Below are 26833 nucleotides of genomic sequence, written 5' to 3'. Positions count from 1 at the left end.
TTCAACTTAGTCCCAAGTCATGCTTGTTCAAGGTGATGGAACACCTACTTTGTTTTTCAGATCTTAGAGGTATAAATATGAGCTGGATGACATTCCTCCCTATAAGAATCTGTGAATGCAATGCAATATGATATATGCAATAACAGAAGCAATATGTGTGAAAATTAAAGGAGTTCTATAGCAAAAAAGATGTAATTTACTTTGGAGGGGGTGGGGATAAGAATGGGTTAGTGGGGCAGAGAAAATGGACAAGGCAGAGGAAACCATGTGTCAGATCTAAGCTGTGAGGCATGAAACAGCATGGTGTGTTTGTGGGAAAACTACAGTGGAAAGGGCCCGCATATTCAGGTGGGTGATTAAAATAGAGGTGAAATGAAGGCCATAGGTATTGCAGAGGTTCCAGTGGGGCTGTTGGCAGTCTCACCAGTGGAGTTAATGGAATTTTAAACACACGCACGCGCACACGCACACACACGCCAGTCATTTCCTCCATCAATCATTTCCTTCCACTCCTTTTATAAAATTCACCTGTTTGTTAGGGAGTGCTGAGAGGGTAGTACATGAACTTTTCCAACTTAGCACCCACAGCTTGTTGGATCTAACTCTATATCTGACGTAAGCGGAGTCAAATAGACTCTGCCTCCTAAGAATTTAGATCTGAACATTGAGAGACTGGGCCATATTTCCCCCCATCTTTATTGAAGTATGATTGACAAATTAAAATTGTATATATTTAAGGTGTACAATATCATGTTTTAATATACGTATACACTGTGAATCAATCACCTAATTGTGAATTATCAATCAACTAATTAACATATCCATATCACATAGTTACCATTTTCTTGAGTGTTGCAGGGAGAACACTTAAAATCTACTCTCTTAGCAAATTTAAATATACAATACATTGTTATTAACTATGGTCACCATGTTGTACAGTAGGTCTCCAGAACTTATTCAACTTATAACTGAAAATTTGTATCCTTTAACCAGTATCTCCCTATTTCCCACCAAGCCCCAAGCTACTGGTAACCAACATTCTACTTGTTGTTACTATGACTTTGACTTTTTTAGATTCCACAAGTGAGATCATGCAGTATTTGTCTGCCTGTGTCTGGTTTATTTCACGTAGTATAATGCCCTCCAGGTTCATCCATGTTGTCACAAATGGCAGGATTTCCTTCTTCTTTAAATCTGAATAATATTCCATTGTGTGTGTGTGTCACATTTTCTTTATCCATCTGTCCGTCGACAGAAACTTAGGTTGTTTCCATTATGTTGAATGATGGTGCAATGAACATGGGAATACGATGTCTCCTCGAGATAGATTTCAATTCCTTTGGATACAGACCCAGAAGTGGGGTTGCTGGATCAAGTGGTTGTTCTTTTCTTAGTTGAGACTGGCTCATTTAGATAGAAGCATTGAACTTGTAAGGTCATATAAATTTCAGAGCCAAGGTCACCATTTGGGGGCCAGTAATGGAATGTAAAGCAGAATGAGCTGATGTCTAAGAGAAGCAGCTGAATGCAGTTAATGAAGACAGTTAATAGGAGACAATCAGCCTTGAAGCCCAGAGAGAGGGAGTCAGTGGCTATCTTGGCTCTGACAGCTTTCTGATCCATTTCAGTCCAGCCTAAGGTCTGGTTGCCACTTCCTGTTCTTGAGTTCCCTGCAGTTCTTCTGAGTGTTTATAATAAATCCTCTACCTAAGTGGCTTCCTTAGGCAACATTGTAATGTGCCTAATTCTTTTCTGCCCTTCCTAATAGTCTTAGCCTAATAAAACCACACACCTTCCACATCAGGAACACACACATATATAGCAGAGACACTTACTTACACTACAGCTCAAATATGCCCAGAAAAAGTAAGTTTCTTATTTTTTTCTAGAGTTTCACCTGTGTATTAGTTATCTATTACTGCATAACAAAACACCCCAGAACTTAGTCACTTAAAACAATAATAAACATTATTTCCTCATTTCTGTGGGTCAAGAATTTGGGAGCAGCTTAGCTGGGCAGTTCTGGAACTGTAGTCAGTCACTAGACTAGGGCTGGAAGATCTGCTGCCACAGCGGCTCACTCACCTGGTGGCTAGTTGGTGCTGGTTGGTGAGAGGCTTTAGTGTTCCGCACGTGGGCCCCTTCGTAAGATGGCTTGAGTGTCCTTATGACTGGTGGTGGCTGGCTTCCTCCAGAATGAGTAATCCAACAGGAAGAGAGCCAGGAAGAAACAATATTTATTATGATCTAGTGTCAGAAGTTACAGAGCATCACTTCTGCCACATTCTCTTCATCAAAAACAGATTACTAAGTCTGGCCCACATTCAAGGGAAGTAGTATTAGGTGTCACCATTTGAAGAGAGACATATCAAAGAATCTGTTGACATATCTTAAAACCACCACAACTGCCCGGCCGGTGTGGCTCAGTGGTTGAGCATTGACCCATGCACCAAGAGGTCACTGGTTCAATTAGGGTACATGACCAGGTTGTGGGCCAGATCCCCAGTGGGGATGTGCGGGAGGCGGCCAATCGTTCTCTATCATCGATGTTTCTATCTCTCTCTTCCTCTCCCTTCCTCTCTCTCTAAAAAAAAAAAAAAAAAATCAATAAAAGAAAAAAAAGCCCAGGCCGGGTTGACTAGCGTTTAGAGCGTTGGCCCGCGGTCCGAGACCCAGGTTCGGTTCCTGCTAAGGGCATGTACCTCGGTTGCAGTTTGTCCCCGGCCCTGGTTGGGTCGTGCGGGTGGCAGCCACTCGATGTGTCCCTTTCACATCAATGTTTCTCTCTCTTCCTCTCTCTCCCTCCCACTCTGTCTGAACAAAAAAATGGAAAAATGTCCTCAGGTCAGGATAAAAAAAAGAAAAAAAAGAAAAAGAAACTCCACAACTGTTAGGTTACAGAGGGGGAAAGCTCCCAATCCAGTTTTAAATATTTATTTTATTTATTAATTACATATTTAATTTATTAAATATTTCATTATTTTATTTATTATTTATTTTTATTATTGAAAGTATTACAGATGTCCCCCTTTCTTCCCCATTGACCCCCTCCTTCCCACTCCCACTGGCCTCCTGCTTTCCCCAACCTAATGTCTGTGTCAACTGGTCATATAAGTTCTTTGGTTTATTTATCTCTTCCCACCCCTCCCACCCTCCATCCCTCTGAGGTTTGTCAGTCTGTACTTCTGTAAAGGAGAGCTTTCTTCTAAAAAGACTATTTTAATAAATGTCTCAGTGAACAACTGAACAGTGGTTTACTTCTACTTTTGTTTAAACCACTTGGAAAGACCCTGTCATTTTCAAGGATTTGTTACCAATTGTTGGAACCATTCACCAATATCTCAATAACATCCCCAATACTTCCTGTTGTTCCTTTTCTTGGTTCCCAGGAGCTTTTTAAATTTAGGCAATGCACATTGTAGGATTTGAGGTAAAGGTGGATGAAAAGCTCACCATTCTATGGCAAAATCCAAGAAAAACTACTAGGTGGGAACCTAGGAGCATGACATTTCGATTGCACCATTTCGCAGGAAGATCACTTTGAGGAGGCATGCTTGTGGAAGTTGAAGATTGAGAAATTAGTTCCCATAAAACAGTTGGGATGCTCTGGGACCCCTTGGAAAGTGTTTGCCTGCCCCAGTCTGAAGACCTGCTCTATAGGACGGAACACTCTGAGCAACCTTTGGTTGATGACTAGGGAAGCCAGAAATAAAGAAATTTCAAGAATGGCTTTCAAAACAGTAACCTGGATTTGAAACCTATTGTCTTGATACATACCTCCTATTTTGAATTTCAGAAGCTGAGTATTCCTTCTTTCCATTTGTTTTGTAAGTTCTAAATGGTACCATGCTTCCTATTCCTAGGGCAAATTGATTCTGTAGGGAGGGGAATAAAAATCACACAAATTGCCTTGCAGGTGTGGCCCAGGGGTTGAGCATCAACCCATGCACCAAGAGGTTCACCGGTTTTATTCCTGGTCAGGACACATGCCCAGGTTGTGGGCCAAATGCCCAGTGGGGGGGCATGCAGGAGGCAACCAATTGATGTTCTCTCTCATCGATGTTTCTATCTCTCCCTCTCCCTTCCTCTCTAAAAATCAATAAAGAAAAAACAAATCACACAAATTATTTTTAAAATACTACTCCAGCTGCACAAGTATTGTAGGATTTTTATGAGTTTGGGTGGAAAACAACTGGCTCTTTAACTTCTTCCAAGTGGCTAGGAATAAGTTTGGTGATTACAAACTTAATATTTTTAACTGAGTTAATATTTACATAACATGCTCTCTAGTAATTCTTAATAACATTCTGATTCCTTGTAAAAATATTTTAATTATTTCATCATTAAGTCATGATGTACACATGCAATCACTCTAAAAGGGATGAATAATTTGGCCTTTTTTTTTTTTTTGGCCTCAACTAATTTAAAGCAATTTTGTTCATTTCTTCTGTCAAAGGGTCATAGCAGTGGAACACAGCACATTGAATTGACAAGTTATTTTAGTCTAGTCTATGATTCATGATGCAGAGGAGTATAGTGTAGGGTGCCTGCTCTGGAGTCGAGGTTAGTTTCAAATCCTAGCTCCCACACTAACTGGCTGTGTCATTTGAGGCACATTACTTATCCTCGCTAAGCCTTAGTTTACTCATCCATTTTATGGTTTGATAGGAGGATTAAATGACATAATGTCCTAAATATGTGCCACATGATAAATACAAGCTTTTTTGTTGTTTTTGTTGTTATCGACTAAGAGATGATATCAGTCACCAGCCTGCTGGTTTTCTAACAGTTTCTTCAAACACACATCAGCTTTCCTGATAAATGAATTTTCTGAAAGTGGCAGGTTTTAGAAAAACCGAGTTGAATTTCTCTGTGAGTCTTATATACAAAAGCTAGAATTAACCTGACTCTTCTCCTAAAATAAAAAGAGTAAATATGTCTTTTTTTTTTTAATCCTTACCCGAGGACATTTTTTTTTTTTTTTTGCATTTATCTTCAGATAGAGCGGGAGGGAGAGAGGGAAGAAAAGAGAGAAACATCAATGTCAGAGAGACACATCGAGTGGCTGCCACCCACATGACCCCAACTGGGGCCGGGGACAAACTCCAGCAGAGGTACGTGCCCCCAGCGGGAACTGAACCTGGAACTCTTTCGTCCATGGGCCTATGCTCCAACTGCTGAGCATACCGGCCAGGGTGAGTAAATATGTCTTATACTGTGCATATCTAGCCAGGAGGGAACTTCAATTTCTTCACTTGATCTTAGCCAAAAGACAGAACTTCAATTTTTTTTTTTTTTTTTTAATCCTCACCTGAGGACATTTTTCCATTCTTTCCTCAGATAGAGTGGGAGGGAGGGAGGGAGGGAGGGAGGGAGGGGGAGAGAGAGAGAGAGAGAGAGAGAGAGAGAGAGAGAGAGAGAGAGAGAGAGAAACATCGATGTGAAAGGGACACATCGACTGGCTGCCACCCGCACGACCAACCAGGACTGGGGACAAACTGCAACCGAGGTACGCGCCCTTTGCGGGAACCGAACCCGGGTCTCTCTGGACTGCAGGCCCACGCTCCAACTGCTGAGCCAAACTGGCCAGGGCCAATTTTTTGTTGTTAATCCTCACCTGACAATATTTTTCCTATTGATTTTTAGAGAGAATGGAAGGGAGGGAGGGAGGGGGAGCAAGAGAGAGAGAGAGAGGGAGACATTGATGTGAGAGACACATGGGTTGGTTGCTTCCCGCATGCGTGCCCTGGACTGGGAATCGAACTCAAGACCCTTTGGTGCTCAGGACAACACTCTAACCACCGGCCAGGGCCAATTTCTTAAAATCATACCCCAGCTCCCCTATGCTACTTCTTTTCTTACAGTTTGCATTCCTGTACATTGTGAGTCAGAACTTCTCCCATGAAACATAAATAATCAGAATTGCCATAGGATTCTGAGTTTAAAAATAATCAGTAATATGCCAACTTTATGAGACAAATACATAGCTGGTTAAATTTCTGATTTGGGGTTCTCCAAATGTTATCCAAGGAATTAACCTTATTAATCAAATTTATTTTCATTGAAAATGATTCAGCAACTCACATTCAAATATATTTATCTTGTCTCTTGTAAAACTGAAAAGCATTTTAAAATTGTTCCTAGTGTCAAGCATCAGGTGTGGATCTAAAGCATCTCCCAATGAAGGCTGTAGGACTTCGGAGCATGATTTCACAGAAGTCAGAAGTCCCAGCCTGAGGAGAAGGACATTTCTCATGTTCTTTCCATCACTCAGTGATGGCACTCTATGGTCATTCTATGAAGGTGGCATTTTCATTTAGTTTCACCTAAAAAGACTGTATTTTTAAATATTTTAAATTGATTTTTAGAGAGAGAAAGAGAAAAACATCGATGTGAGAGCAGAACATCTATCAGCTGCTCTACCAGGGATTGAGCCCGAAACCCTTCACTGTACTGGACGACACCCAACCAACTGAACCACACCAGCGTAGGTGCACATAAATAGACTTTTAAGGAAAGAAGCTGTGGAGATTGGAAGGAGTACCACTGCAGTGTCCATACTAATTTTTAGAACCCTTTCAAGGTTTAGGGTCAGCAACAATTCAGTAAGGAAAGGGCCCATTAAGTAAATTTGGCTCTGAAAATGCTAATTGAAAGTCCTCCTCAGCAATTCAGCCCCTTTCCCTCTGCCTTTCTGTAGCCAGCTGGGTCCCATGGTGACAGACTGGTTCTGAAAGAAATCATCCCCTTCAGCAGTTACCTAGCACCATGGCAACCGAGACGTCAGCAAAGCAGGATAGACCCCAGAACAAAACAGCTCCTACCAGGCTCCCTCCCTGCCACTCTAATTCAACCCTGTCTGAGGCCTAGGGATGGAGCGAAAGACATGCAGACACCCACACCCAAGAAATCCTATGTGTTTCTGTGTTTTTTCCATGAGCCTAGAAATATGGACATATTGAAAATATTTGAAATTTCTCCAAAACATAGAACATTTTTAAAAGGTTGGGATGGGTGGTGGGATGAGGACAGGGAGGTAGGTATGGGATGCCCTTTGGGTTTAATGTTACATACAAATTACATTTGTATGTATAAGGTAACAGTAAATTGACAGACAGGGAAATTGGACCCCTAACTATATGGCTGACCTGATTTCTATTTAGACAAAAGACCTCAGAGAAATATTTTAAAATATTTTTATTTACCTGAGAGTTAAGTGGACAAAAAAAGGCTTTATAACACTGAAGGGGGTGTAATGCTGTCCGTGGTGCTGAATACTCCATTGTCCCAGATGTGCCAAGGGGGCTCCGGAGGCTGGTTAGGGAACATCTTGTCGTGTTAGGGTACTGATGATAGAAAAGAAAAGAACTGGGGAGAAAGCATCATTTCCAACCCTACCAAGTACCTCTGAATACCCAGGATAAAACGTTCAGGTGAAAAATAAAAAATAAAGTGGAGAAGGCTGGAGGTTTGGATGCTTGAATCTTCCCTTTTCATATGGAGATTTTTGGTGAGAGCCAATCAGGTCAGAGATTTCTGCTGCTTTGCTCCTGAAAGGAAAAGTGGGGGAAGGGAGAGAGATGGCCACATTCTCCCCTTGAGCCACATGATCCATTTCCCATGTGACACATTCCAGAGCCTTGGAAAGGAGAAGGGAGGGGAACCAGGAGAGTGGGGCTGGGGGCGGGAAGATGGTTTGACAGTCAACCCTGCACAGCGTCATCTTGTCTCCCTACCAGGAAGCGGGCTGTGAGCCAAGGGAAAGGCAGAGGACAGATATGAATGTGTTTCCAAGCTTTCCTGGTGGTTTATGGCATTCTCCAAACTCCTATGCAAGGGCTATTCCTGACCAAGAAGACCCAAGGAGACTGGCTCTAAAATCAAGTCTGGATGGAGGTATGTGCTAGAGATCCTGCAGTATTGTTGCTAAAATTTAGCTTAGAGAACATAATACCTTCTTTTTTTCCAGGCAGTTTGGAGATTTTTGTCTTGGTTTATTGGCTGTTTAGGGGCTTTAGTTTTGTTATAGGTCCAGAAAAGATGCCTAGGTAGTTCTGCAACATGAATAACTCACCAGAGTAAGTGCCTGTTGAAGAAAAATTAGATGGAATTTCTATATAGTGATAATTAATAAAATAAAGCAGTCACTGATGAAAATGATTTTTTTTTCTTTGCACACTTGAAAGAAGGAAAATATTACTGAAGCCAGCTAGATTTTATTGTCACTGCAAAAAATAATCCTGTTTCATCCCTTTTCAGCTGCTTATTCTGTGCTTATGTTCCCAGAGGTTACTGGCAGTGGCTCGGGAGCCTGAGTAGGCAGGCTGCTGTTTCTTTGTGCTATGCAGTTCTCTTCCTTCTGATGTTCCTGATACCAGGAGTGCTCGTGACTGTTTCCAGCTTTGGTTCAGGACAGTAGACTGCCACCGAATTTCAAACCTTATAGAATAGCTACCAAGAGGGCCCCCAGGAAGTTCTCAAAGGAATCTTCCAAAGTTACAGGCTAAAATAATCTGCCATGAACTCAAATCTTGGTATCTTAGACCATTTCTACCCAGCATAGAGAAGGAAGCTAACAGATTTAAATTTTGTCTTTTTTTCCCCCTACAAATACTTATAAAGTTCTTTCTATATGTAAGGCATCAGTCTAAGTATAAAAAATCAGTCATGTAATCCCTATAATATCCCTCTGAAGGAGCCATTATTAGTACCCACATTTCAGTGATGAAGAAATTAAGGCACAGAGAGGTTAGGGAACTCTTCCAAGGTCACACAGCTAATAAATAGTAGGAACAGAATTTGGACACAAGAAACTTGACCCCAGAGTTCATGATCTTAACCACTCAACCATGCTGCTTCTCTGATTGTATTATTTCAAATGATGTCAACAGTTGATTTGGTTACAAATTTTGTTCAGCTGATGCTACTAGAAGATTGAATTAGCTTGCCTGGCTAAAATACATCCCCAGTGAAATCTATATTTAATCTTGAATTATCCCAATAATCACATTTTGTACCCCTAAATGACTGTTCTCTTCCCCTTGTGCTGTATAGATATCTGGTAGTAAAACACTGTGTTACTATGGTGACCAAATGATGTATAAAGAAAAAAAAGAAATCTAGAATTACATCATGGTTAATTTTTCTTTAATCGAACCTAGAAACATTCTTTCTTCCTTAAAACCTAGTAATAAGACCACCCTAAGCATGTTCTCTTTAAAAACACTTACCTGGTTTTCAAAATAAGAAATAGATTAAAAACTTCTAAAATTATGAACATAAACTATGATATCAAACTGATTACATATGTTGCTTTAAAATAATATTATACTTTAAAACAAGGGAATCTCAATCTCTCTCTCTCAAGTTATTTTAGGTTTTTAAGGGGAAAAGGTGAAGGCTTTTTTTGTTTTTTGTTTTTAACTTCTGGAAATTTCTGAGATATAAAGATTTTCTTCCTTTGGTCCGTGTAGTTTCCCTTCTGGCCCTTGACAGTAAAAGATGACTGATCTCATTCTTATATGCTGTGGGAATTTGCTAGGTCAAGGATACAAAGAGGAAGATAAGGTATAGGAGTCTAAAATTTGTGAAATTCTTCACTAAATGAGGTGTTTCCCTTCAGGGTTTCATTGAAGAATACTTTGAAGAGTAGTTGTATCTGCTACAGTATTGAACTTTAGTTAGTCCTGTAGATTAAACCTTTTATCCCTGCTGAAATCTACAGTTCCCTGGGACAAGGAACACGTTCACACCAATCTAGTCACCCGTAAGAAGCCACTTGTATCCTTCCATCTTTGGATTGCTAGCATTTATGGTTTATGGTGAACTCTCAGTATGCATTTGCCAATGGAATGGGAAGACTCAAGACTGGTAGCATTCTGTTGGAGCCAGTCCGGGGGCCCATGCCTGTTTTGTTCTGCACGTGTATATAGAAAGGATAGTGAGGAGATGAATGTAGAGTAGGAGAAAACTTGGCAACAGTCAAAATTATGCCTAAAATTTATTTGTTAGTCAGACTGGCCCTGAAACAATGGCAAACTAGAGTTCAAGATGTATCCATAAATTATTTCCTGGGGATTACCAATCCCCCTGGCATTTTATTTATTTTTAGAATGAAGTTCTTCTGATAGTTTATTATATGTATTGGGGTAACATCGGTTAATAAGATTATATAGGTTTCAAGTGTACATGTATTTGATACTTCATCTGTATATTGCATTGTATACCCACCACCCAAAGTAACTCATTTTCTGTCACCATATGTTTGGCCCCATTTACCCCTTACTATCGCCCCACCCCACCCCTCTTTCGTCTGGTAACCACCATACTGTTGTCTGTGTCTATGTCTTCTGATACTTTATTTACATCTAGATGGAAGCACCGCTAACAGTCTCTGATGTTTTTCCTGGCACCATTTCCCAGCATAGTAATAGTCCACTTTGAGCTGAGAGTTCATGTCTTGAGAAGGTCAGTTCCTTCCCCAGGCAGTCCTGTCCTAGCCAGCTCTGGATCTGGTGCCCAGAACGCTGCACCAAGAACTCACAGAACTACAGGATTCCCCCCAAGGGAACCCTGGGATCTTCAGTGTCAGAGTGGGTTGGGGCCACACTGCCTTTCCCAAACAGTGGTAGTTAGGACCAGAGTCCAAAACATTGTATCTGAGCATTTGAAAGGTTGCTTAGGATTCAAATGAACAGACTAATTAGGGTTAAAACAGTCACTCCTCTTGATAACATACACAAATATAACCTTTTCTGTTATTTTTTGATCTCATTAATTCATCGAGGAGAGGAAGAACAGGGTTTGTAAATAAGGTATGAGAATCCTATTCACTCATCTTCCTCACCTCCAGTGTTTGCTACCTGCTGAGCGAGCTGTGCAAAAGAAACAGCCCTGCTGGAACCGGTGCTGCATGCCCACCGCATCATGCAGGACTTCTCAGAGGAGCAGGTGGGTTAGTGCACGCAGAGGCTTCCATCTGGAAGCCTAGCCGGCTTCATACTCATCCCTCGTGAATCTAAAAGGGGGCAGTCTATTCAACTAGCTGAACAAGAGAAGACAGAAGAGAAAGAGAAAGTAGAAAGGCTTCCCCTTGAGGGGAGGCTTTGCCAAGTATGGTTTCAACTTGGAGGCTAGGAATGAAAGAGGAAATAAGAAGAGGGACAACAAACACAGGTGAAGCATATGAGAAAGTGGTGCCTGTGTCCTGCCTTTTGGTCACAGTAACCTGCCCACCGCTAGTAAACCCTGCCAAATGAGTCAAGCCTGCCAGTGGAATTCTTCCCTAAAGTATATACATAGGGAGGAAGAAGGGCCAGAACAGATGGTTTCTCCTCTATGAACCAAAGCACAAAATGGGTTGTGATGAGAGGTAGCCTCTTCAAGAGGATGGTTTAAAAAGCAAAAGGGGAGTTACCGCTATGAATGTCTTTTTCTGTTTGTAGAGTCACTTTCCCTTGGCTAGACTTTTGAAGCATTCATCTCCTGGAGGCTTTCATTACCTTCCTAGGCACTATATGTCTGTCGTGTTTGATCCTGATGGAAACTCTATGATATGCATTATGAGCCCCAACTGCTGATCAGGAAACTGAAGCTCAGAGGGGTGAACTCATCTGCTCAAAGTCACACAGCAAAGAGCCAGGATCTGGATCCAGGTCTTTCTAATTTTGTGCTCTTTCCCCTATATTACAAGTAAAGTTCTTTCTGCTACATTCTGTTAAAAAAATATATGTTTTCGGCCCTGGCCGGTTTGGCTCAGCGGTTAGAGCATCGGCCTGCAGTCCAGAGAGACCCGGGTTCGGTTCCCGCTAAGGGCACGTACCTCGGTTACAGTTTGTCCCCGGCCCTGGTTGGGTCATGTGGGTGGCAGCCACTCGATGTGTCCCTTTCACGCCAATGTTTCTCTCTCTCTCCCTCTTCCTCTCTCTCCCTCTCACTCTATCTGAACAAGAAATGGAAAAATGTCCTCGGGTGAGGATTAAAAAAATAATAACAAAAAAAAATAAATAAATAAAAAATATATGTTTTTGGATATTAGATGAATACAAATACAGTTCCAGAAAATTTGGAAAATGTAGAGAAGTATAAAAGTATAATGAAAATAAAAACCAATCATGATCTCACCCCCTAGAAACAACCACTGTTAAAAAATTTTGGTGTTTTTTTCAACGCATGTAATAACAAAAGTAAACATTTCCTTAGCACTTGCTTTGTTCTAGATGTGGCTTTTAGCTCCTTTCTTGTGTTATTTATTTTACTCTCACAACAAATCAATAATATTCATACTGGTATTATCCTCATTTTACTGGTGAACATACTAAAGTACAAAGATGTCAAGTCACTTGCAGAAGCTACATAGGTGACACGTGATTTGAAACCAAGCAGGCTGGCTCTAGGGCAGGGTGTCTCAGTTTCAACACTTCTGGCATTTGGACTAGATAATTCTTTGTTGGGAGTGGGGAGTGTCCTCTTTATTATAGACTGTTTAGCAGCATCCCTGGCCTCTGCCTGCCAGATGTCAGTAACACCTTCCTCCCCAAGTTGTGACAACCAAGAATGTGTCCAGACATTGCCCAGTGTCCTCTGGGAGTCAAAGTTACCTGTGACCCACTGCTCTAGACCCCATGTTCTCAACCACTGCACTGTACAGCATCTTTATATTTAAAATGTGCATAGAGTTCTTTTTCTCCACATCTAAAGAAGGAAATACACCTTTAAATTTGGGTGTAGGCTATGAAATTTACCTAGAATGTCAGTGACATTATAGATCATAGAAGGGAGTTAGTTACAGAAAAATGTTCCTTGGTAGACTTTTATAACAGGCTTAGAGAATCACACCATTGCCCAGTGAAGAGAATAACCATGTTTCCCTTTTTTATTACTTTTTCCTGGTTCTCTGTACCAGGCACCCTTTAGCCTTCAAGAATTCAGATTTTAGGTTTACACTTACAGGTATTGTAGGGTGGTGCTTATCAACCAAAGTATCAAAATAGATTGCTATGTCCCAGACAAAAGATGCCTGTTGCAAAAAGTTGCTTGCTAATAAATGAAGTACCAAAGTTTGCCAGTGATTTGTTTTTAAAAATTAATGTTAAGTTTAAGGATATCTACATAACTATTTCCTTTCAATATGCTTTCTTAGGTTGAAGATTAAGTGTTGGAGTTATAGGTTGAGCTTCTAGAGTTGCAGATAATTCTGGATATATCTGTGTGTGGGGGGGTGTCACATGTATGAACATATTTGTCATGTCTGTCTCTGAAGAAGAAAGGTTAAAAATTACTGGTGTAGGTGATATGCAGAGAGGATGAAAATAAGCATTGAGAAATGACAGCAGTAGCAGCATTTAAACCTATAAAATGTCTAAAAAATATGCCACTAAACTATTTATTAACCATGTGAAACATATGCAAATATCCATTCAACCATATTTTCAGTGATATACGTATAGGTGCATAATTGTCCATGAAAAACATATATTAATGTGAATTTAAATCTGACTTTTGCCCCATGAATTTGAAGGTTGCTTTCTTGGAAAACCCTGATTGTGAACAGTGGTGCAGACCAAAATTTGCCGAGTGTTGATGTGAATTTGATGTGAGGCCAATGTAAATGCTTCTGAAAAGTAAGAGTTTTTAGTAATTCCATGGTCAGTGCTTATACTCAGTTCTTAACAAATCTTTCACCTTCTTTTCAAATAGCTGTACACTGCATTTCTTGTCCAGTTCTTTGCTCTGAGTGTAAGGAGTCTGGTCTTTGCGTCCCCACCTCTTTCCTATTCAAGTCACACTACTAGAGATGTAATACTGAAACCAGAGCTTGGAAATGAAACTGAACATTTACCTCCAGAGCAATTGTTTGCCTCTACTTTAACTCAGTGAGCACACAACAGGTGTTCAAAAAATGTTTGTTGTAATGAATCAAGTTGGGTATGGTGAGGTGTAAATTCCTTGGCCAAATTGTTTTCTTCAGAATTCAAAAGACCCCATACTGGGAAGAGAGGTGTGGAGAATTGGTAGAGGACAATCTAGGTGTTCTAGTAAGTGTCTGTCCCCTCTGAAAACACAGGTGTTAGATAAAATGGAAAGCAAACACAGGTGGCAAGTCTTTGACCAGGCCACCTCTTGCAAGAATCTTCAATGAGAGATTGTTGGCACATCCAGGATAATTACTGAGGAGGGCTTGGCTGGCCCCTATGTAAAATGTACCTCCTAGGTCTCTTTTGGAGACCCACCCTACTCTTCTTGGATATCAAAGCTTCACAGTGCTGGGCCCCAGAAGCCACAAACAACTTCCCTCTCTGTCAAAATACCTCTCAGTAAGAGCTCTCCGCTAGGTGAAAGTGGTGGATTATAAGTTAAATGAATATGTGTTGCTCATCACAATGTCAACCTATCAGTTTTAGCTCCTAGAGTTAAAATGACCTTAGAAATCATCCCGACCCATTCTTTCATGGAAAGGGAGATTCGGAGAAATCAATTTTCTTAAGGTTCTTACACTGAAATGAGAAAAAGACCTGGGTCTCTTGAATTGCTGTTCAGTGCTTATAACTAGAATCAGAACTCAGGTTTCTTGGCCCCCAGTACGACCTTTAAGGTGAAGTAGAAAGCACGTCACTCTTTAAGCCTTTCAGGATTTCTAATGTTCTAGATGCTGGTGGGGTAGTGGAAAGTGATAGGATGACTGGTGTACATTTTAGTCTTCACGCTCAGTTATATAAGAAATGCTACATTGAATTAGTTTCTATTGCCACTCTAACAAATTTAGTGGCTTAAGAGAACAGTCACTGATTATGTCACAGTACTGCAGGTCCGAAGTCTGGGTGTGCTTGGCTAGTTTCTCTGCTTAGTCCCACAGGCTGAAATCGAGGGATTGGCAGGTCTGTGTTCCTTTGAAGAGGCTCCAGGGATGATTCCCCTCCCAAGCTCATTTTAATGGTTGGCAGGATGCAGCACTCCGTGGTTGTAGGACTAAGTGCACATTTCCTTGATGGTATCAGTTCGGGGCCACCTACACCTCCTAGAGGCCTCTCCCTGGTTCTTGCATGTGGGCTCCTGCATCTCAGAACCAGCAACAGCCTGTCCATTCCTTGTCATGCTTGGAATCTGTCTCTGACTTCTGCTACATCTCTCTGCTACCAACCAGAGAAAGGGGTTTATTAGTTTGGGCCCGCCTGGATAATCCAAGATAATCTTCCCATTTTAAGTTCCATAACCTTAATTATATATGCACAGTCACTTTTGCTATATAGCATAACATATTAACAGGTTCTAGGGAATAGGGTGTGGACATCTTTTAGGGGCCATTCTGCCTACTACTGACATTATTTCTTTTAAATAATGGCAAGTCTCCATATAGTCAATAATACTGTAATAACTGTGTATGGTGCCAGATGGTACTAGACTTATCAGAGGGATCACTTTGTAAGGTATATAAATGTCTAATTATGTTGCACACATAAAACTAATATAATGTTGTGTGTCAACTATAATTGAAAAGATAAATAAAATTTCCCAGCCAGTGTGGCTCAATGGTTGAGCATCGACCCATGCACCAAGAGGTCACTGGTTCAATTCCTGGTCAGGGCACATGCCCAGGTTGTGGGCCTGATCCCCAGTGGGGAACGTGCAGGAGGCAGCCAGTCAATGTTCTCTCTCATTGGTGTTTCTATCTCTCTCCCTCTCCCTTCCTCTCTAACATCAATAAAGAAAAAAAAAAATAGCTTTATTGAGTTATGGTTTACATACCATAGAAATACAGGACACCATGTAAGAGATATTGCACTGGACATCCTTATGCTAAAATTTTGTTATTTATGTGAAATTCACATTTAATTGAGCATCCTATATTTCATCTGGTGACCCTATCTGGGTGGACCACCGTGAGAACATCTCTTACCCTCTCTGGCTTTCCTGTTCCTCCACCACAGTCATGCTGGTGGCTACCTGAGCCTTGTGTATTCTATAAAGCACTTTACTCAGTGTCCACACCAGAGCCATAGCTCGGGCCAGAGAGTAAGATAGCCACTTAGGAAGCTTCCAAAGAGCCTATGTGGCCTCTTTAGCCATTTAGCATAAATTCAGGAATGTGTGTAAGTTCAGGGCTTCGAGATAGGGTGCCCAGTAAACCCTACACTACTGGAGGTGGTGGGCTGGTGAATGTTTAGCGGCCTCTGCAGGAAGAAAAACCTGATTTGTAGTGTTCGTACATTTCTGTGGTGTGACTAGTCCTACCATAGCTGGTTCGGATACCAGTGTAATGTCACTGAACTTGGAGATGGGAAGGAGTGTGCACAACTGGCTCCGGGGAGCCTGTGCGAGCCAGCGCAGCACACCACCGCCCAGGCAGTTCTCGTTGTCATATATAGGCAAGTCAAGCCTACACACACTGAAAGTTTAAGGGAAAATATCTTACCACTATAGTATTTTCTAGAGTAAAATTATTTAAAAAATTTTTTTTAATTTCCTACTTGGGGCAATAGCAATTGATAAAACTTTTTCCTCAGTTCATTTCAGACTGAAGTATAAAGTTCTGCTTTCATTCTTTGTTTAAAAGGCAACAGTTAGCTCTGGTTGGTTTGGTTCAGTGGTTAGAGCATCAGCCTGCGGTCTAGAGAGACCCAGGTTTGGTTCCCGCTAGGGGCGCGTGCCTCGGTTGCAGTTTGTCCCCGGCCCTGGTTGGTCCTGCGGGTGGCAGCCACTCGATGTGCCCCTTTCACATCGATGTTTCTCTCTCTCTCTCTCTCCCTCCCACTCTATCTGAACAAAAAATGGAAAAAAATGTCCTTGGGTGAGGATAAAAAAAAAAAAAAAGGCAATAGTTAATCATCTTTCATAATGAATTTCTAAAATGCTCATGTTTTTTTATTCTGAAGAAAGGCTGTATTTGCAGACCAACATATCTACTGCATGTTTGATGCTAAGCCTCCATCTAGTATATGGTAGCAATGATTTTTTTGCCCCAAATGTTCACTATTTTACATATTTCTGAGCTACCCTATTGAACAGATGTATCTGTGGGTAGTTAAGAGGCTGTTGGGGAGTAACTTTATATTCCTACCTTTGATTGAGGAGTCCAGAAAGACCTATCCACATATAGCAGAATTGACCTTCTGAATTCAGATCCAGCCCTTTTGGCCTCTTTGGGCATGAAGCCCCAACAGTGTTTAAGAGCATGGACTTTGGAGTGAGGCAGTCCTAGGATGACCACATTCTAACTGTATGTCCTTGGGGAAGAACTTGAGACCATCCTAGGGTGACCAATTTCCAACTCTATGTCCTTTGGGAAGAACTTCAGTTTTTTTCATTTGTAAATCAGGGCTAAAAATATTACCTACCTCCAAGGGCTACAGGTAAAAAATATCTGATACATAGTAAAAGCACAAAATAAGTATTAAATCTTAGTAGTATTGCTGTTGTAACTACTGTCATCATTGTAATTAATCTTATTGCTCATTAGTAAACAGCCTTATGTATCTGTTTAGGTCTAGCAGATACTTTCCATTCTATAGAAAATGTTTGTTTTTTCCCCTCCAACCAAATCATGTAAAAATTCAATATTATACAAATTCTAGTTTGACATTAAATATTTGAAGATATCGCAGAAATAAAAATGGTCTTCCTACATTGTGAGAATGTCTGTGAATCCTTATAATTTCAGGAAAGGGAAAAACCATTCATTAGGATTTTTTGAGTCCGAAGGAAACCTTCACCAGCAGTTGATAAGCTTAACCAGGAAGAGCCCCGGCAGAACTGCAAAGGGAAGAAAGTTTGTCACCTGTGCCCTCTGTTTCTCATCGGGGTCCTCTCGTTAGTTTACAATCATTTATCCACTCATCCACCCATCAAAGTATGATTTTCAAAAAGTCAAAATCATGACTCTCATACAAATATAGAATGAACATGTCAAAGATTTGTTAATTTATGACCAGAGGAGCCAATAAGGCTGATTCCAAGAGCATTTGAAGAAACAGGTATTTATAGGGCTTTGTGTTTTTGCTTTAGTGTTTAAGAATGTCATCATAAGATTGCTAAATAATGACAGAACTGGTTACTGTCTTACAGGACAATAAATTCATAACTTAGGGTTATTTTTTCTGCTAGGCAGAAATCTGCATGTTCACATGTAACTTCAGAATATCTGGACTTGCCCTAGCTGTTCTGGCTCAGCAGTTGGAGCGTCGGCCTATGGACCAGAGTCCCGGGTGCGGTTCCCACTAGAGGCTCATACCAAAAATAAAAAAAAAGAATATCTGGAGTTTAGTCATACAGTCAATAGTAAAATCAAGCATAGACACATTCTCCTAGATAATTAATCCTTGGAAAAGCCCATCTAACAATATCTTGGCATGACTTTAGAAAAATTTGCTCTTCTCTTGTTTACTTATTTTCAAGCACTGTATCATTTTTATTAACACATCTATCCATTTACTTGTTCAATAAACTTTTATTAATATTTATATAAGGTCCAGGGATATACAGATAAAGACACAGTCTCTGTTCTCAAGGAATTTATAACCTAATGGGGGAGACAAGCATTCAAAATACAAATTACAATATAAAGTGATAGGCATATTCCCCTCACAGGCTCCCTAGGATCCCATCACACAGAGGTCCACCCAGTGCCCTGTTCTATACCATGTCAACCTATCCACCGTTTCTCCATTTACATATTAAAATGCATCTCTTGCCCTGGCCGGTTTGGCTCAGCGGTTGGAGCGCCAGCTTGCGGTCCTGAGAGACCCGGGTTCGGTTCCCGCTAAGGGCATGTACCTTGGTTGCAGTTTGTCCCCGGCTCTGGTCAGTCGTGCGGGTGGCAGCCACTCGATGTGTCCCTTCACATCGATGTTTCTCTCTCTCTCTTTGTTCCTCTCTCTCCCTCTCACTCTACCTGAACAAAAAATGGAAAAATGTCCTCGGGTGAGGATAAAAAAAATAAAATAAAAAAAAAATAAAATGCATCTCTTGAAGCCTGATAGATAGAGTCCTCTCTTAGAAAACATGCAGAGATGTACTTTAACGTGGTGGAGCGTGTCACGTGGTGGTGCCAGCACTGGCTGGGAAGAGGCAGGCTGAGCAGGAAAGAGGTGAAGAAGTCTTTCCTGTGGCTCCTAACATCCTGCATCTGGATGACTTGAACATAACGACTAATTAGGCAGTCCTTGTATTTCCAAAACACTCCTTGAAGATGTATTTATTTCCAAGTTAATGGAGTGTGGGAAACCTTTCTGAAATTTGACTTTGGGACCCTGGAATTTAATTGTAACATGGCAGACTATTTTTTCCAGGAGGGAGTGCAGGAGCCTGTCTGAGGACACTTCAACTACCTTCTCTCTCCTTCAAATGAGAGTTCTGTTCCATGTAGCGATCAGGTGACTTCAGTTTCATTGGCCTTGTTCTTATGTCCCCCCTGTCTCCTAGTCACCCATGTGTCAGCTCCCCAGAACCAAAAATCTCTCTGCCTGTACTTCTTGCAGAGCTGCCTGGGGTAGGAGTCATGTGTTTCAGTTCTCTGTCCTTAGGGATTTGACTGAGTGAATATTTAATAAGCAGTTATTAATGTAGAGAACTTCAGTGGAGGCTGTAGAACATGGAAAAATAATAACACCCTCCTCCAGGAGCCATAGTTTCATGGGGGAAGACAGGAACATGGAAGTAATTCTAAAGCAGTGACTCTGGGTCCTGGCTGCATGTCAGGACCACCTGGGGAACTCGGAAACATCCCGTGCCCAGGCAGCACTCCAGACCAATTAAGTTAGAGTCCCTGGGGTGGGACCCCGTTGTCAATATTTTTTTAAAGCTCCCTGGGAAAGTTCGACGTGTTGCTAAGCTGAAGAACCGTTGGTCTAAAGCAGGAGAGATGGAAAATGCTGCAGTCAAGATCTAGCACAGTGCTGCATGGACAAGGCCCCCACAATCATTCTGGATAGGCGAATACTGCTATCCACTGTCTGACCACATTGCAGCCCACGAATGCGGAAAATATAGCCTTTCATTGTAACCATGGGGAAAATGTAGGTCAGTTTGATTGTAGGGCATTTAGAAACTATGTACTCTGGGAGGTACAGACTGCAGGAAACTATGTCTCTAAGGAGAAAAGGGCCCAAAAAAGATCAACCCGGAAAGATGACCCCAAAATTCATTCCACATGCTCTCTCGCTCCCTTGAAATCGCTTTTTTGTTTTTTTGTTCTTGAACTCTCTTGTCTTCCTGAAGAAGTCCTATTGATTCTCGAAGCCCCCACTTCAGAGCTCAAGTCCTTTGTGAAGCTTTTCCTTTTCTGTGTCCTAGCCCAAGCAAAATCGGGGCCCCGTTCTTCTCTGGCACTTAGTTCCTCATCTGTTTTCAGCAGTTAATTATAACCATTATAGAATTCAGTTATAATATGGCAGGCAGTTTATTTATACATTTGCCCTTTTATGGGCCTCGCTTATCTCTGTTTCCTTAGTACCCAGCACAGTTTCTTGATTCTTTGACTGAGTAAACAGAGCTGTAGCAATTTTAGGTCGAGTAGGAAAGTCGTGCCGTCGTCAGGGGTGACCTAGACCCAGGAACTCCCCAGGTACCCTTGTCCCATTTCAGAGCATCCAAGTGGTGGGGCTGCAAAAATCGGCAGACACACTCGGTGGTGTAGAATCACTGGAGGAAATGTGGAAGACGGCCTCGAAGAACTGTGGTTGTAGGGGTGAGCTAGAGTTTCATCTCTCACAGCAGAGTTTTGCTTTGAGAGAAACAAAAGGAAGTTCACCAGTTTTAAGTGAGTATATTGACCATGGAGAAGTACCCTTGCCACTGATCCCTGTTTCATTTAGGCCACAGGCATCCCCAGACAGTCTGAAACAGCTCCTTCTGTCTGAAAAATTGCTCGTCTGTTTTATTTTTAAACTTGAAATATTTTAAAAATTGTTTCTCTTTCTTTCTTTTCTTTTTTTTTTTGGCATCTTATAGGTTTTACACATAGAAAGGTTAAAAGATTGTTTCCATTTTATAAGTAGGAGGGTCATGCATTCTAAATTTTCTAGGACAGTGCTAATTTTAGATCTTATGTTCTGTTTTTAGACTGTGTATCCTGATTTTTTTATATGGAAAGTATGGTTGCTATTCTTACAACCGACTATCAACTGGCCAGCCGTGCTTAAAGGTCTTTTCGTAGTCGAGATGTCTAATTATCTTACATTTCTCTTTGAGAAGTTAAGTAGGGTGCCTCATGGACCAAAGAAAAGCCTGAAGATAACATGGAACTGGCACTTAGTACATTGCCCTGAGCCCCAGGTTTTTGTTGAATGTGGTTTCTTGGTGAAGACAATATATATGAACACTCCTCTCCCCACCACAAATTAGTGCAAAAATCCTTCAAGGAAAAATGGGTCATTAAGGACTGTTTTTCAATCCCACCTCTAGAACTTGAGAAACATTTCTTTGTGAGGTGTAGTCACAGGAGCCCCCCCCCCCCAAAGAGGGGCACTAGCCTGTTGCTGGAATGCCCTGCCCTGCCCTGTGCCACAGGCCAGATGGAGTTGCTCTTGTTCTTATGGACTCAACTGCCTATGCTTTCTCTTTCTGTTTAATGGGTTCAGATCAAATTAAACATTAATGATCCTGCTGCAAACAAAGTCACCTAGTTTTAACAAATGGTCCACAATTACACAATCATTTTACTTATTAAAAAAGGTAACTTTAGCCCTGGCTGGTTTGGCTCAGAGGTTAGAGCATCAGCCTGCAGTCTGGAGAGAACCGGGTTCGGTTCCTGCTAAGGGCGTGTACCTCGGTTGCAGTTTGTCCCCGGCCCTGGTTGGGTCGTGTGAGTGGCAGCCACTCGATGTGTCCCTTTCACATCCATGTTTCTCTCTCTCTCTCTCTTCCTCTCTCTCTCTCCCACTCTATCTGAACAGAAAATGAAAAATGTCCTCGGGTGAGGATAAAAAAAAAGGTAACTTTAAAAATATATCTTTTTACTGATTTTTTTTAGAGAGAGATAGAAACATCAATCAGCTGCTCCTGCATGCCCCCTACTGGGGGTCAAGCCTGCAACCTGGGCATGTGCCTAGACCGGGAATCAAACTGGGACCTCTCAGTCCATGGGATGCCGCTCAGTCCACTGAGCCACACCAGCTATGCTAAAAATGTAGTTTTTTTTTTTTTTTACACTGAATAGTACAAAAAAGAGTGCTAAACTTTAAGATATTCTTTTATATCTAAAGATCATAAGCTTTTAAAAAGTTGCTAAGTAACAGTTATATTTGTTTGTTTTTTTTTTCTTATCCTCACCCGAGGATATTTTTCCATTTTTTGTACAGATAGAGTGGGAGGGAGAGAGAGAAAGAAACATCGATGTGAAGGGACACATCGAGTGGCTGCCACCCGCACGACCAACCAGGGCCGGGGACAAACTGCAACCGAAGTACGTGCCCTTAGCGGGAACCGAACCCGGGTCTCTCCGGACCGCAGGCCGACGCTCTAACCGCTGAGCCAAACTGGCCAGGGCTATATTTGTTATTTTTAATTATCTGAATGCCATCATGTTTCTAGTAACCTAGTTACATTCTTTAGAAGAGATTGTGTATGTTCCTTCTTCAGTCACTGTCATTTTATGAAACAATAAGTAGAGAATAGCATCAACAAATGCCATGGATAGGTGGCAGGCTATTAGTATGTAAGCCACATCACCTTTTGGAAAAAGCAGGCTATTTTCAGATGTCATTAAATTAGGAGCTTCTTCTGGCTCACGCAGAAGTGTTATGGTTGCTCCATGGGCTTCCATAATGTGTCTGTAATGGAAATTCTGCAATAAGGACAGGGTCCTTCCCAGTAGCTGGCCAGTCTGTATTTATAGATTCCTGCTAGCTGTTTCCACCGCTGACATGAGTGTTTCCATCAGCCTGTGTTCTCCTCTCTTACAGCCTCGTTACCTTAGTGTTACAACATTGAGGAACTTCCCACTTGCCCAGAATTCCAACAGCTAGCTCTTCAGTTGCAGGTAACACCCTTACTGTGAGCTCTCTAACCCTCTGTTATCCCCGATGAGGGAAGGGAACAAGGATATGTTTCGGAGTGGAACTTGGTATGAGTTTTACCACATTTGACTAAGGATCAAGAGAGGGTGAGGCCAAAGAGAGCCTGCTCTGGGATCTGCTAAAACAGCTCCTAAATGAAAGAGAAATAGGCCAGAGTCTTATTTGGGTAGTAGTCATGTCTTCCTGCCAAAGCACAAGTCCTACTCCTTGACAAATGATGACCAATCTAAGTGTCAAATAAGATTGTTAGCCTTAGGAATTAATCTCTGTGCCACCATTTTAACAGGAGGCTTCATTCTTCTTTTCTTATCCAGAACTAAGAGAAAAAAAATGAATATGGTTTTTGCTCACAGGATGGAGAACAGCAAGCCGCCTTTGGTTATTCCGACACTTCTGGTGCCCCTCCAAAACCACAGCTGCCCTGACACAGCCACAACTCTGCCAAGCCGTGATCTGGCGGAATTATACCAGGAGCACGGCTGGATGAGCAACGGAACAGACTTGCAATATGGACTGAAACCTGGGGAAGTGGCCACAGCCAGCATCCTCTTTGGGACCCTGTGGTTGTTTTCTGTCTTTGGCAATTCCCTGGTTTGTTTGGTCATCCATAGGAGTAGGAGGACTCAGTCGACCACCAACTACTTTGTGGTCTCCATGGCGTGTGCTGATCTTCTTGTCAGCATCGCCAGCTCGCCTTTCGTCCTGCTGCAGTTCACCACTGGAAGGTGGACACTGGGCAGTGCAATGTGCAAGGTTGTGCGATATTTTCAGTATCTCACCCCAGGCGTCCAGATCTACGTTCTCCTCTCCATCTGCATAGACCGGTTCTATACCATTGTCTATCCTCTGAGCTTCAAGGTGTCCAGAGAAAAAGCCAAGAAAATGATTGCAGCATCCTGGATCTTTGACGCAGCCTTTGTGACCCCTGTGTTCTTTTTCTACGGCTCCAACTGGGACCATCACTGTAACTATTTCCTCCCTTCCTCTTGGGAGGGAACTGCCTATACTGTCATCCATTTCTTGGTGGGCTTTGTGATTCCATCTGTCCTCATTATCTTATTTTACCAGAAGGTCATAAAATATATTTGGAGAATAGGCACTGATGGCCGAACTGTGAGGAGGACAATGAACATTGTCCCAAGGACAAAAGTGAAAACTGTCAAGATGTTCCTCATTTTAAACCTATTGTTTTTGCTCTCCTGGCTGCCTTTTCATGTGGCTCAGCTGTGGCACCCCCACGAACGAGACTATAAGAAAAGTTCCCTTGTGTTCACAGCGATCACATGGATATCCTTTAGTTCTTCAGCCTCTAAACCTACTCTGTATTCAATTTATAATGCCAGTTTTAGGAGAGGAATGAAAGAGACTTTTTGCATGTCCTCGATGAAATGTTACCGAAGCAATGCCTACACTATCACAACCAGTTCAAGGATGGCCAAAAAAAACTATGTTGGCATTTCAGAAATCCCTCCCATGGCCAAAACTACAACCAAAGACTCAGTCTATGATTCATTTGACAGAGAAGCCAAGGAAAAAAAGCTTGCTTGGCCCATTAACTCAAATCCACCAAACACTTTTGTCTAAAATCTCAGAATTCTTTCGATTATTGTTATGCACCAGAGATTAAAAAGCTTTAACTATAAAAACAGAAGCTATTTATATATTTTTTTCAATCAACTTTCTGAGGGAAGTGTTTTCTTTTGTAAACTGTAGTCACTTATCAATTATAGTTTTAATTTTAGTTGCTTTTTGTTTTAGGGGAAGCATTCACCATGAGTTCCTTTTACTATATTAGTTACATACACAAAAAAGATAATGCATTCCTACTTTTAATTTACCATTAGGTTTAAAAAGCATAAACCACACACATAGTCTTTGATTAACGAATCAACCTAGTTCTATTGTTTCCTTCTTCTCATTCCTACTGAAATGCTGTATCTGTGGGCTTCTGTTTTAAATGGAATCCTCTCTGTCACACATTTCAGAGACGTGTATTTCTTTCATTAAGAAACATTTAGGAAGTATTAATATTGTATATGATTTTACATTACCTTCTTCTAAGTAATCATGGTCCAGAAAGCACTGCCTATACAGTACTGGAAATATACTGGAACTGCTGGACAGTCTTCTGTGATTGAATCTTAATCAGGATTCTTTGGGAAAGAAAGCTTATAGAGTTGCCTAATCTCTCTCTTTTCATTTTCCCTTAACTTAAGTAGCTGGTGATGCCCTGAAAAATTTCAAGTCAATGGGATGTTTTTCTCCTACCTGTGTCTTAACTCAGCTGTGTCTAGGACACTTTCCTTCTCTGAGTTAAACTCAAGCAAATGGGCAGGTGCCCTTGCTAGGCAAGCCCAGAAAATGCCAAAAGTAAAAATGACAGATGGCATTTCTCTGTGCTCTGCCTTTTGGCTGCCTGGCCCAAACTCTATCCACTAGGGTTGCAAGGGCAAGGAATACTTTCTTCTTCTTCCCACAGGCTCAGACACGAGGCCATTTCTCCAGCCAGTGCCTCCTCCCCACATCTCTCCAGGACACATCATCATTCCCTCGCCAAACTCAACTCTTCTTTGGCTGTGATAACTCAGAATTTTCTTCTCTGGTTGCCAGGTCTCCGTTATTTCAAATCTAGGACCAGCACAATTTTAAAGTGTTCTTATTAAAACAATAAAGGGCTTACAGACAAGACTGGCATGCATTTTCACACCCTCGTTACCAAGAGCTGCAAATAATCATCGAAGTTGCATTATCTCATTTGGTCCTCTCAAGAATGCTGTGATATACTTATTATCATCTCTGCTTTACTGCTGAGGACAGTGGAACTCAAAGTTATGTGACATGTCCAAGTCAGAGTGGGACAGAGCTGGTAGTCACACACAGGCCCTCTAACTACAGGTCTGCTTCTCTTTCCCTGACATTACAGAAGTGTCTCTAGAGAGCATGAGTGGCCAAACCCATCCAGGCCTCGACAGGCTTCCTGGCTGCCGCTTTGGTGGTAGTCTAAGGTCTAAGAGAACCTGGCCATTCTTTTTTTTAATCCTCACCCGAGGATACGTTCCATTTAACTTCAGATAGAGTGGGAGGGATGGAGAGAGAGAAAGAGAGAGAGAAACATCGATGTGAGAGAGACACATCGATTGGTTGCTTCCCGCAGGACCCTAACCAGGGCTGGTAATGAACCGCAACCTAGGTACGTACCCTTGACCAGAAATGAACCCGAGACCCTTTGCTGTGCGGGCCAATGCTCCAACCACTCAGTCAAACCGGCCAGGGCAAACCTGGCCATTCTTAAAAGGACAATCTAGATGAAACTTAATGAGCTGGTTCTCACCTTTTCCTTGGCCATGATAGGTTCTTGGACTTTAGTGCTAAACTTCTGACAGAAAGAACCCTGTGTATTCCCACCTCACAGACACAGGGAAACAAGACAAGACTGGGTTTGATATTTGGGTCAAGGAAAAACAATAAAGCAATTCATCTGCAAAACATCTACAGAGCTGGTGTTTTTTTGTTTTTTGTTTTTTGTTTTTGTCCTCACCTGAGGACATTTTTCCATTTTTTGTTCAGATAGAGTGGGAGGAAGAGAGAGAGAGAGAAAGAGAGAAAAACATCGACGTGAAAGGGACACATCAAGTGGCTGCCACCCGCACGACCAACCAGGGCCGGGGACAAACTGCAACCGAGGTACACGCCCTTAGCAGCAACCGAATCCAGGTCTCTCTGGACCACAGGCCGATGACGGTCTAACCGCTGAGCCAAACTGGCCAGGGCAGAGCTGGTGTTTTTAAGTGGAGGCGCTTCCTTGAACACATTCAAAAAATAAA

The 26833-nt window shown here is 41.7% G+C and overlaps 2 protein-coding genes across 3 annotated transcripts in view; one reads left to right on the top strand and one right to left on the bottom strand.

Annotated features, from left to right (window-relative positions):
- Positions 1–1471: 1471 nt before the first annotated feature.
- The window catches only part of CREBL2 (cAMP responsive element binding protein like 2), a 50210-nt gene continuing 24848 nt past the window's right edge, over positions 1472–26833 (bottom strand). Inside the window, exons 7-11 of one of the 2 annotated variants that reach the window (XM_036251986.1) lie at positions 7955–8086; positions 7206–7346; positions 3778–3875; positions 2086–2185; positions 1472–1521 (exon numbers count right to left, since the gene is read on the bottom strand). The gene's annotated coding sequence lies outside the window, so the exon portion shown is untranslated. Of the gene's footprint in view, positions 1522–2085; positions 2186–3777; positions 3876–7205; positions 7347–7376; positions 7551–7954; positions 8087–26833 lie in introns of those variants that run through there. The other variant, XM_036251984.1, reaches the window with a different exon arrangement.
- On the top strand, positions 7726–24871 carry GPR19 (G protein-coupled receptor 19). The gene is made up of 2 exons (XM_036251983.1): positions 7726–7896; positions 23324–24871. Exon 2 carries the CDS (start codon positions 23340–23342, stop codon positions 24591–24593), a length of 1254 nt encoding a protein of 417 aa, XP_036107876.1. The 5' UTR covers positions 7726–7896; positions 23324–23339; the 3' UTR covers positions 24594–24871.

The sequence above is a fragment of the Molossus molossus genome, unplaced genomic scaffold, assembly GCF_014108415.1.
Source record: "Molossus molossus isolate mMolMol1 unplaced genomic scaffold, mMolMol1.p scaffold_m16_p_10, whole genome shotgun sequence".
Lineage (NCBI taxonomy): Eukaryota > Metazoa > Chordata > Mammalia > Chiroptera > Molossidae > Molossus > Molossus molossus.
Note: the sequence above shows the minus strand (reverse complement) of the source record. Positions and strands in the feature narration are given on the sequence as shown.